This window comes from Electrona antarctica (assembly GCF_951216825.1).
Source record: "Electrona antarctica genome assembly, chromosome: 10".
Taxonomy (NCBI): Eukaryota; Metazoa; Chordata; class Actinopteri; order Myctophiformes; family Myctophidae; genus Electrona; species Electrona antarctica.
The window spans coordinates 133502-146001 of record NC_136791.1 but is presented as its reverse complement, the minus strand read 5'-3'; the positions used below and the strand labels follow the sequence as shown (position 1 = coordinate 146001).

The 12500-nt window shown below is 50.5% G+C and overlaps 1 protein-coding gene across 1 annotated transcript in view; it reads left to right on the top strand.

The window, feature by feature from the left end:
- Positions 1 to 12500, top strand: part of prkn (parkin RBR E3 ubiquitin protein ligase) — a gene marked incomplete at its 5' end in the record, with an annotated part of 25639 nt that overhangs the window by 11006 nt on the left and 2133 nt on the right. The window contains 2 exons of the mRNA XM_079512875.1: positions 484 to 633; positions 10948 to 11034. Of these exons, the coding sequence (XP_079369001.1) occupies positions 484 to 633; positions 10948 to 11034 (237 nt within the window). The remainder of the gene's footprint in view (positions 1 to 483; positions 634 to 10947; positions 11035 to 12500) is intronic.

Sequence of the window (12500 nt, the reverse complement as noted above, 5' to 3'; positions counted from 1 at the left end):
GACCACAAAAAAACGTTTTGTCCCGACCCGACCCTTTGGTGTGGTTTGGGCTTTTCAGTAAATCACAGAAGATTCACTCCCAATCTTCCACCGTAGTCTGAAAACACACCTCTTCAGACTCCATCATGGCCCGTAGCACTTACCCTCTAGCCTCGACGACCTTACAGCCGTATGCAAAGGCTCAACTTATGTAACTTAGGTAACATTTTATGTAGACATATCATTCTGTAGTGTACTTACCTTCTGTAGTGTACTTACTTTCTGTAGTGGATTTTAGCTTACTTATATGATCCTTGATGACTATTTCTATGTGTTTGATGTATTACCAACCATGTGTGCTACAGTGCTTGCCATATTCAACTGTCAATAACTAAAGAACGGAAGATTGCGGTTTCAATGTTTTTTTGTTTTTCTTTCGTGCGTGCACGTGTGTGTGCGTGCGTGTGTGCGTGCGTGCGTGCGTGCGTGTGTGTGTGTGTGCAGTACTGTCGCTACCAGCGCTACGGGGCAGAGGAGTGTGTGCTCCAGTCTGGAGGAGTGTTGTGTCCGGCACCGGGCTGTGGAGCCGGCATCCTGCCTGACGACCACAGCACCCGGATACACTGTTTACCTAGCAACGGACTGGGGTGTGGGGTGAGATACACTGTCTGCCTAGCAACGGACTGGGGTGTGGGGTAGGACTGTCATTCTCAAATGTTTTAAAACATTTCAAACGTATTCACTAAGGAATAAGAACTGAGAACTGACGAGAAAGAAAGCTTCACACGAATGAAGGTTTTTAATGAAGCTGTCCGCGGACGAAGTGACAAAACCAAAGTGAGAGCAAAAGCCCCGAAGTAAGAGAGGTTGAGCTGAGACGCATGTCCCCTTCTGCATCCTCCTATTGACCATATTGACCCCTTCTGCATCCTCCTATTGACCATATTCAGACCTTCTGCATCCTCCTATTGACCATATTCAGACCTTCTGCATCCTCCTATTGACCATATTGACCCCTTCTGCATCCTCCTATTGACCATATTGTCCCCTTCTGCATCCTCCTATTGACCATATTGACCCCTTCTGCATCCTCCTATTGACCATATTCAGACCTTCTGCATCCTCCTATTGACCATATTGTCCCCTTCTGCATCCTCCTATTGACCATATTGTCCCCTTCTGCATCCTCCTATTGACCATATTGTCCCCTTCTGCATCCTCCTATTGACCATATTCAGACCTTCTGCATCCTCCTATTGACCATATTGACCCCTTCTGCATCCTCCTATTGACCATATTGTCCCCTTCTGCATCCTCCTATTGACCATATTCAGACCTTCTGCATCCTCCTATTGACCATATTCAGACCTTCTGCATCCTCCTATTGACCATATTCAGACCTTCTGCATCCTCCTATTGACCATATTGTCCCCTTCTGCATCCTCCTATTGACCATATTGACCCCTTCTGCATCCTCCTATTGACCATATTCAGACCTTCTGCATCCTCCTATTGCCCATATTGACCCCTTCTGCATCCTCCTATTGACCATATTGACCCCTTCTGCATCCTCCTATTGACCATATTGACCCCTTCTGCATCCTCCTATTGACCATATTGTCCCCTTCTGCATCCTCCTATTGACCATATTCAGACCTTCTGCATCCTCCTATTGACCATATTGGCCCCTTCTGCATCCTCCTATTGACCATATTGACCCCTTCTGCATCCTCCTATTGACCATAGATGCATGTCCCCTTCTGCATCCTCCTATTGACCCCTTCTGCATCCTCCTATTGACCATATTGACCCCTTCTGCATCCTCCTATTGACCATATTCAGACCTTCTGCATCCTCCTATTGACCATATTGACCCCTTCTGCATCCTCCTATTGACCATAGATGCATGTCCCCTTCTGCATCCTCATATTGACCATATTCAGACCTTCTGCATCCTCCTATTGACCATATTCAGACCTTCTGCATCCTCCTATTGACCATATTCAGACCTTCTGCATCCTCCTATTGACCATATTCAGACCGTGGCCATCTTCTGCATCCTCCTATTGACCATATTCAGACCGTGGCCATCTTGCCAGCAAGGTGCTACCTAGGTGCAACCAAGGACTGTCTAAAGAGGACGAGACGCGAAGACCGTACGGGCGACGCCATGTTGCTTATGGTGCTCCATGGAAGGAAAGAAACATGCGCAGTTTAGACCAAGGAAGCTGAACGCGGAAGTGTTGGCTGCATATAGCCCATTGCGCATGTTTCTTTCCTTCCATGGAGCAACATGGCGTCGCCCGTACGACGCCATGTTGTCTTTGCGTCTCGTCGTCCTTCTTAGACAGTCCTTGGGTGCAACTTCCCATTGACAGCCCATTCATCCAAACAGAACAGTCCTATTTAATTGTATTAAATAACATCAAACTCACCAACATTGCAGCTGTACGGAAAGCTTAAATTATCCTTTTTCTATCCGCAATGTGTTTGTTTCATAAAAATCCACCGTAGACATGTTATGAGCTACTTCCTGTCAAGAAATTCCTTGCAGATGATTATTTTCTAAGGGTCAGAGTTTGGAAGCACTCGTTATCAGTAAAGCAACCTCCTGCTGCCTCCTGCATTATGAGCACATTCAGGTGGTACATTCAGGTGGTACATTCAGGTGGTACATTCAGGTGGTACATTCAGGTGGTACATTCAGGTGGTCCATTCAGGTGGTCCATTCAGGTGGTACATTCAGGTGGTACATTCAGGTGGTACATTCAGGTGGTACATTCAGGTGGTACATTCAGGTGGTACATTCAGGTGGTACATTCAGGTGGTACATTCAGGTGGTACATTCAGGTGGCACATTCAGGTGGCACATTCAGGTGGTACATTCAGGTGGTACATTCAGGTGGTACATTCAGGTGGTACATTCAGGTGGCACATTCAGGTGGTACATTCAGGTGGTACATTCAGGTGGTACATTCAGGTGGTACATTCAGGTGGTACATTCAGGTGGTACATTCAGGTGGTACATTCAGGTGGTACGCAGGGCTGTTGAGTGATAGTCAACGAGCACACTGGCTTTGTAAGCATTAAAGGTGTAGTGAAACGGAAATGGTGGTCATTTTATTTTTAAGTTTCAGCTTGAACGCTGGCTCTGAAGTTTATGAACCAATCAGAGCTTCGCATCCCTCCAGGCTATGGGAGAGGAAGTCTCTCACGTTCAGTGTCATTTGTAAACACAGTGACAGAGAGACGTGGGGCAAAGCCAGGGGGTTATTTCTAACCTATACACAACCTATATGCATATTTTAGTGTGATGATTAAGTTTAAAACAAGTAATAGACTGTCTCCAGTCACCCATGAAGAGTAGCAGACACCCATGAAGGGTAGCAGACACCCATGAAGAGTAGCAGACACCCATGAAGGGTAGCAGACACCCATGAAGAGTAGCAGACACCCATGAAGAGTAGCAGACACCCATGAAGGGTAGCAGACACCCATGAAGGGTAGCAGACACCCATGAAGAGTAGCAGACACCCATGAAGGGTAGCAGACACCCATGAAGAGTAGCAGACACCCATGAAGAGTAGCAGACACCCATGAAGGGTAGCAGACACCCATGAAGGGTAGCAGACACCCATGAAGGGTAGCAGACACCCATGAAGGGTAGCAGACACCCATGAAGAGTAGCAGACACCCACCCATGAAGAGTAGCAGACACCCATGAAGGGTAGCAGACACCCATGAAGGGTAGCAGACACCCATGAAGAGTAGCAGACACCCATGAAGGGTAGCAGACACCCATGAAGAGTAGCAGACACCCATGAAGAGTAGCAGACACCCATGAAGGGTAGCAGACACCCATGAAGGGTAGCAGACACCCATGAAGAGTAGCAGACACCCATGAAGAGTAGCAGACACCCATGAAGGGTAGCAGACACCCATGAAGGGTAGCAGACACCCATGAAGAGTAGCAGACACCCATGAAGGGTAGCAGACACCCATGAAGGGTAGCAGACACCCATGAAGAGTAGCAGACACCCATGAAGAGTAGCAGACACCCATGAAGGGTAGCAGACACCCATGAAGAGTAGCAGACACCCATGAAGAGTAGCAGACACCCATGAAGAGTAGCAGACACCCATGAAGGGTAGCAGACACCCATGAAGGGTAGCAGACACCCATGAAGAGTAGCAGACACCCATGAAGGGTAGCAGACACCCATGAAGAGTAGCAGACACCCATGAAGGGTAGCAGACACCCATGAAGGGTAGCAGACACCCATGAAGAGTAGCAGACACCCATGAAGGGTAGCAGACACCCATGAAGAGTAGCAGACACCCATGAAGAGTAGCAGACACCCATGAAGAGTAGCAGACACCCATGAAGGGTAGCAGACACCCATGAAGGGTAGCAGACACCCATGAAGGGTAGCAGACACCCACCCATGAAGGGTAGCAGACACCCATGAAGAGTAGCAGACACCCATGAAGGGTAGCAGACACCCATGAAGGGTAGCAGACACCCACCCATGAAGGGTAGCAGACACCCATGAAGAGTAGCAGACACCCATGAAGGGTAGCAGACACCCATGAAGGGTAGCAGACACCCACCCATGAAGGGTAGCAGACACCCACCCATGAAGAGTAGCAGACACCCATGAAGGGTAGCAGACACCCATGAAGAGTAGCAGACACCCATGAAGAGTAGCAGACACCCATGAAGGGTAGCAGACACCCATGAAGGGTAGCAGACACCCACCCATGAAGAGTAGCAGACACCCATGAAGGGTAGCAGACACCCATGAAGGGTAGCAGACACCCATGAAGAGTAGCAGACACCCATGAAGAGTAGCAGACACCCATGAAGAGTAGCAGACACCCATGAAGGGTAGCAGACACCCATGAAGAGTAGCAGACACCCATGAAGGGTAGCAGACACCCATGAAGGGTAGCAGACACCCATGAAGGGTAGCAGACACCCATGAAGGGTAGCAGACACCCATGAAGAGTAGCAGACACCCATGAAGGGTAGCAGACACCCATGAAGGGTAGCAGACACCCATGAAGGGTAGCAGACACCCATGAAGAGTAGCAGACACCCATGAAGGGTAGCAGACACCCATGAAGGGTAGCAGACACCCATGAAGAGTAGCAGACACCCATGAAGAGTAGCAGACACCCATGAAGAGTAGCAGACACCCATGAAGGGTAGCAGACACCCATGAAGAGTAGCAGACACCCATGAAGAGTAGCAGACACCCATGAAGGGTAGCAGACACCCATGAAGGGTAGCAGACACCCATGAAGGGTAGCAGACACCCATGAAGGGTAGCAGACACCCATGAAGAGTAGCAGACACCCATGAAGGGTAGCAGACACCCATGAAGGGTAGCAGACACCCATGAAGAGTAGCAGACACCCACCCATGAAGAGTAGCAGACACCCATGAAGGGTAGCAGACACCCATGAAGGGTAGCAGACACCCATGAAGAGTAGCAGACACCCATGAAGAGTAGCAGACACCCATGAAGGGTAGCAGACACCCATGAAGGGTAGCAGACACCCATGAAGAGTAGCAGACACCCATGAAGGGTAGCAGACACCCATGAAGGGTAGCAGACACCCATGAAGAGTAGCAGACACCCATGAAGAGTAGCAGACACCCATGAAGGGTAGCAGACACCCATGAAGGGTAGCAGACACCCATGAAGAGTAGCAGACACCCATGAAGGGTAGCAGACACCCATGAAGAGTAGCAGACACCCATGAAGAGTAGCAGACACCCATGAAGGGTAGCAGACACCCATGAAGGGTAGCAGACACCCATGAAGAGTAGCAGACACCCATGAAGAGTAGCAGACACCCATGAAGGGTAGCAGACACCCATGAAGGGTAGCAGACACCCATGAAGAGTAGCAGACACCCATGAAGAGTAGCAGACACCCATGAAGGGTAGCAGACACCCATGAAGAGTAGCAGACACCCATGAAGAGTAGCAGACACCCATGAAGAGTAGCAGACACCCATGAAGGGTAGCAGACACCCATGAAGGGTAGCAGACACCCATGAAGAGTAGCAGACACCCATGAAGGGTAGCAGACACCCATGAAGAGTAGCAGACACCCATGAAGGGTAGCAGACACCCATGAAGGGTAGCAGACACCCATGAAGAGTAGCAGACACCCATGAAGAGTAGCAGACACCCATGAAGAGTAGCAGACACCCATGAAGGGTAGCAGACACCCATGAAGGGTAGCAGACACCCATGAAGGGTAGCAGACACCCACCCATGAAGGGTAGCAGACACCCATGAAGAGTAGCAGACACCCATGAAGGGTAGCAGACACCCATGAAGGGTAGCAGACACCCACCCATGAAGGGTAGCAGACACCCATGAAGAGTAGCAGACACCCATGAAGGGTAGCAGACACCCATGAAGGGTAGCAGACACCCATGAAGGGTAGCAGACACCCACCCATGAAGAGTAGCAGACACCCATGAAGGGTAGCAGACACCCATGAAGAGTAGCAGACACCCATGAAGAGTAGCAGACACCCATGAAGGGTAGCAGACACCCATGAAGGGTAGCAGACACCCACCCATGAAGAGTAGCAGACACCCATGAAGAGTAGCAGACACCCATGAAGAGTAGCAGACACCCATGAAGGGTAGCAGACACCCATGAAGAGTAGCAGACACCCATGAAGGGTAGCAGACACCCATGAAGGGTAGCAGACACCCATGAAGAGTAGCAGACACCCATGAAGAGTAGCAGACACCCATGAAGAGTAGCAGACACCCATGAAGGGTAGCAGACACCCATGAAGAGTAGCAGACACCCATGAAGGGTAGCAGACACCCATGAAGGGTAGCAGACACCCATGAAGGGTAGCAGACACCCATGAAGGGTAGCAGACACCCATGAAGAGTAGCAGACACCCATGAAGGGTAGCAGACACCCATGAAGGGTAGCAGACACCCATGAAGAGTAGCAGACACCCATGAAGAGTAGCAGACACCCATGAAGAGTAGCAGACACCCATGAAGGGTAGCAGACACCCACCCATGAAGGGTAGCAGACACCCATGAAGAGTAGCAGACACCCATGAAGGGTAGCAGACACCCATGAAGGGTAGCAGACACCCATGAAGGGTAGCAGACACCCATGAAGAGTAGCAGACACCCATGAAGGGTAGCAGACACCCATGAAGGGTAGCAGACACCCATGAAGGGTAGCAGACACCCATGAAGAGTAGCAGACACCCATGAAGGGTAGCAGACACCCATGAAGAGTAGCAGACACCCATGAAGAGTAGCAGACACCCATGAAGAGTAGCAGACACCCATGAAGGGTAGCAGACACCCATGAAGGGTAGCAGACACCCATGAAGGGTAGCAGACACCCATGAAGGGTAGCAGACACCCATGAAGGGTAGCAGACACCCATGAAGGGTAGCAGACACCCATGAAGAGTAGCAGACACCCATGAAGAGTAGCAGACACCCATGAAGGGTAGCAGACACCCATGAAGGGTAGCAGACACCCATGAAGGGTAGCAGACACCCATGAAGGGTAGCAGACACCCATGAAGAGTAGCAGACACCCATGAAGAGTAGCAGACACCCATGAAGGGTAGCAGACACCCATGAAGAGTAGCAGACACCCATGAAGAGTAGCAGACACCCATGAAGGGTAGCAGACACCCATGAAGAGTAGCAGACACCCATGAAGGGTAGCAGACACCCATGAAGAGTAGCAGACACCCACCCATGAAGAGTAGCAGACACCCATGAAGGGTAGCAGACACCCATGAAGAGTAGCAGACACCCATGAAGGGTAGCAGACACCCATGAAGAGTAGCAGACACCCATGAAGGGTAGCAGACACCCATGAAGAGTAGCAGACACCCACCCATGAAGAGTAGCAGACACCCATGAAGGGTAGCAGACACCCATGAAGAGTAGCAGACACCCATGAAGGGTAGCAGACACCCATGAAGAGTAGCAGACACCCATGAAGGGTAGCAGACACCCATGAAGGGTAGCAGACACCCATGAAGGGTAGCAGACACCCATGAAGAGTAGCAGACACCCATGAAGAGTAGCAGACACCCATGAAGAGTAGCAGACACCCATGAAGGGTAGCAGACACCCATGAAGAGTAGCAGACACCCATGAAGAGTAGCAGACACCCATGAAGAGTAGCAGACACCCATGAAGGGTAGCAGACACCCATGAAGAGTAGCAGACACCCATGAAGGGTAGCAGACACCCATGAAGGGTAGCAGACACCCATGAAGAGTAGCAGACACCCATGAAGGGTAGCAGACACCCATGAAGAGTAGCAGACACCCATGAAGGGTAGCAGACACCCATGAAGGGTAGCAGACACCCACCCATGAAGGGTAGCAGACACCCATGAAGAGTAGCAGACACCCATGAAGGGTAGCAGACACCCATGAAGGGTAGCAGACACCCATGAAGAGTAGCAGACACCCATGAAGGGTAGCAGACACCCATGAAGGGTAGCAGACACCCATGAAGAGTAGCAGACACCCATGAAGGGTAGCAGACACCCATGAAGGGTAGCAGACACCCATGAAGAGTAGCAGACACCCATGAAGAGTAGCAGACACCCATGAAGGGTAGCAGACACCCATGAAGGGTAGCAGACACCCATGAAGAGTAGCAGACACCCATGAAGAGTAGCAGACACCCATGAAGGGTAGCAGACACCCATGAAGGGTAGCAGACACCCATGAAGGGTAGCAGACACCCATGAAGAGTAGCAGACACCCATGAAGAGTAGCAGACACCCATGAAGGGTAGCAGACACCCACCCATGAAGGGTAGCAGACACCCATGAAGAGTAGCAGACACCCATGAAGGGTAGCAGACACCCATGAAGGGTAGCAGACACCCATGAAGGGTAGCAGACACCCATGAAGAGTAGCAGACACCCATGAAGAGTAGCAGACACCCATGAAGAGTAGCAGACACCCATGAAGAGTAGCAGACACCCATGAAGAGTAGCAGACACCCATGAAGGGTAGCAGACACCCACCCATGAAGAGTAGCAGACACCCATGAAGAGTAGCAGACACCCATGAAGAGTAGCAGACACCCATGAAGAGTAGCAGACACCCATGAAGAGTAGCAGACACCCATGAAGGGTAGCAGACACCCACCCATGAAGGGTAGCAGACACCCATGAAGAGTAGCAGACACCCATGAAGGGTAGCAGACACCCATGAAGGGTAGCAGACACCCATGAAGGGTAGCAGACACCCATGAAGAGTAGCAGACACCCATGAAGAGTAGCAGACACCCATGAAGGGTAGCAGACACCCATGAAGAGTAGCAGACACCCATGAAGGGTAGCAGACACCCACCCATGAAGAGTAGCAGACACCCATGAAGGGTAGCAGACACCCATGAAGAGTAGCAGACACCCATGAAGAGTAGCAGACACCCATGAAGGGTAGCAGACACCCATGAAGGGTAGCAGACACCCATGAAGGGTAGCAGACACCCATGAAGGGTAGCAGACACCCATGAAGAGTAGCAGACACCCATGAAGGGTAGCAGACACCCATGAAGGGTAGCAGACACCCATGAAGAGTAGCAGACACCCATGAAGAGTAGCAGACACCCATGAAGGGTAGCAGACACCCATGAAGAGTAGCAGACACCCATGAAGGGTAGCAGACACCCATGAAGAGTAGCAGACACCCATGAAGGGTAGCAGACACCCATGAAGGGTAGCAGACACCCATGAAGGGTAGCAGACACCCATGAAGAGTAGCAGACACCCATGAAGGGTAGCAGACACCCACCCATGAAGAGTAGCAGACACCCATGAAGGGTAGCAGACACCCATGAAGGGTAGCAGACACCCATGAAGGGTAGCAGACACCCATGAAGGGTAGCAGACACCCACCCATGAAGAGTAGCAGACACCCATGAAGGGTAGCAGACACCCATGAAGGGTAGCAGACACCCATGAAGGGTAGCAGACACCCACCCATGAAGAGTAGCAGACACCCATGAAGGGTAGCAGACACCCATGAAGAGTAGCAGACACCCATGAAGGGTAGCAGACACCCATGAAGGGTAGCAGACACCCATGAAGGGTAGCAGACACCCATGAAGGGTAGCAGACACCCATGAAGGGTAGCAGACACCCATGAAGGGTAGCAGACACCCACCCATGAAGAGTAGCAGACACCCATGAAGGGTAGCAGACACCCACCCATGAAGAGTAGCAGACACCCATGAAGGGTAGCAGACACCCATGAAGGGTAGCAGACACCCATGAAGGGTAGCAGACACCCATGAAGGGTAGCAGACACCCATGAAGGGTAGCAGACACCCATGAAGAGTAGCAGACACCCATGAAGAGTAGCAGACACCCATGAAGGGTAGCAGACACCCATGAAGAGTAGCAGACACCCATGAAGGGTAGCAGACACCCATGAAGGGTAGCAGACACCCATGAAGGGTAGCAGACACCCATGAAGAGTAGCAGACACCCATGAAGGGTAGCAGACACCCATGAAGAGTAGCAGACACCCATGAAGGGTAGCAGACACCCATGAAGGGTAGCAGACACCCATGAAGGGTAGCAGACACCCATGAAGGGTGATAGACAATTAGATATGTTAGCTTAGCTAGACAATGTACAGGTTTCCTGTATGTGCCAGGTACTAGAGTTCTCAGCGGGCCAGAAAATTAAGGCCGGCCCTACTGATTAGCATACAGTTTAGGCCCGGCCCAGCACTCAATGCTACATGCACTTGTCTTAAAGCAATGATTGTGATGTCAAATAAATAATGATTGTGATGTCAAATAAATATACATAACATGCATGATGCAAATATTATCACTGACCGCGTGTGTGTGTGTGTGCGTGCTTGCGTGCCTGCGTGTGTGTGTGTGTGTGTGTGTGTGTGTGTGTGTGCGCGTTCCAGTTTGTCTTCTGTCGGAACTGTAAGGAGGCGTTCCATGAGGGGGCGTGTCAACAGTGTTCAGCCACGCCCAATGGCGGTGTCCCACAGGTAAGCTAGCCAATCGTATGTTCAACATGACGTCACTGATCCGCGGTGGTAAGAGACTCACCGCTCACCCCAAACACATCTCTCTGTTTTTACTAAAACTACAACATGACGTCACTGAGCCGCGGTGGTAAGAGACTCACCGCTCACCCAAACACACCTCTCTGTTTTTACTAAAACTACAACATGACGTCACCGAGCCGCGGTGGTAAGAGACTCACCGCTCACCCCAAACACATCTCTCTGTTTTTACCAAAACTACAACATGACGTCACTGAGCCGCGGTGGTAAGAGACTCACCGCTCACCCAAACACATCTCTCTGTTTTTACTAAAACTACAACATGACGTCACTGAGCCGCGGTGGTAAGAGACTCACCGCTCACCCAAACACATCTCTCTGTTTTTACCAAAACTACAACATGACGTCACTGAGCCGCGGTGGTAAGAGACTCACCGCTCACCCAAACACATCTCTCTGTTTTTACCAAAACTACAACATGATGTCACTGACCCGCGGTGGTAAGAGACTCACCGCTCACCCAAACACACCTCTCTGTTTTTACCAAAACTACAACATGACGTCACTGAGCCGCGGTGGTAAGAGACTCACTGCTCACCCAAACACATCTCTCTGTTTTTACCAAAACTACAACATGACGTCACTGAGCCGCGGTGGTAAGAGACTCACCGCTCACCCAAACACATATCTCTGTTTTTACTTAAAACTACAACATGACGTCACTGATCCGCGGTGGTAAGAGACTCACCGCTCACCCAAACACATCGCTCTGTTTTTACCAAAACTACAACATGACGTCACTGAGCCGCGGTGGTAAGAGACTCACCGCTCACCCAAACACATCTCTCTGTTTTTACTTAAAACTACAACATGACGTCACTGAGCCGCGGTGGTAAGAGACTCACCGCTCACCCAAACACATCTCTCTGTTTTTACTAAAACTACAACATGACGTCACTGAGCCGCGGTGGTAAGAGACTCACCGCTCACCCAAACACATCTCTCTGTTTTTACCAAAACTACAACATGACGTCACTGAGCCGCGGTGGTAAGAGACTCACCGCTCACCCAAACACATCTCTCTGTTTTTACCAAAACTACAACATGACGTCACTGAGCCGCGGTGGTAAGAGACTCACCGCACACCCAAACACATCTCTCTGTTTTTACCAAAACTACAACATGACGTCACTGACCCGCGGTGGTAAGAGACTCACCGCTCACCCAAACACATCTCTCTGTTTTTACCAAAACTACAACATGATGTCACTGACCCGCGGTGGTAAGAGACTCACCGCTCACCCAAACACATCTCTCTGTTTTTACCAAAACTACAACATGACGTCACTGAGCCGCGGTGGTAAGAGACTCACCGCTCACCCAAACACATCTCTCTGTTTTTACCAAAACTACAACATGACGTCACTGAGCCGCGGTGGTAAGAGACT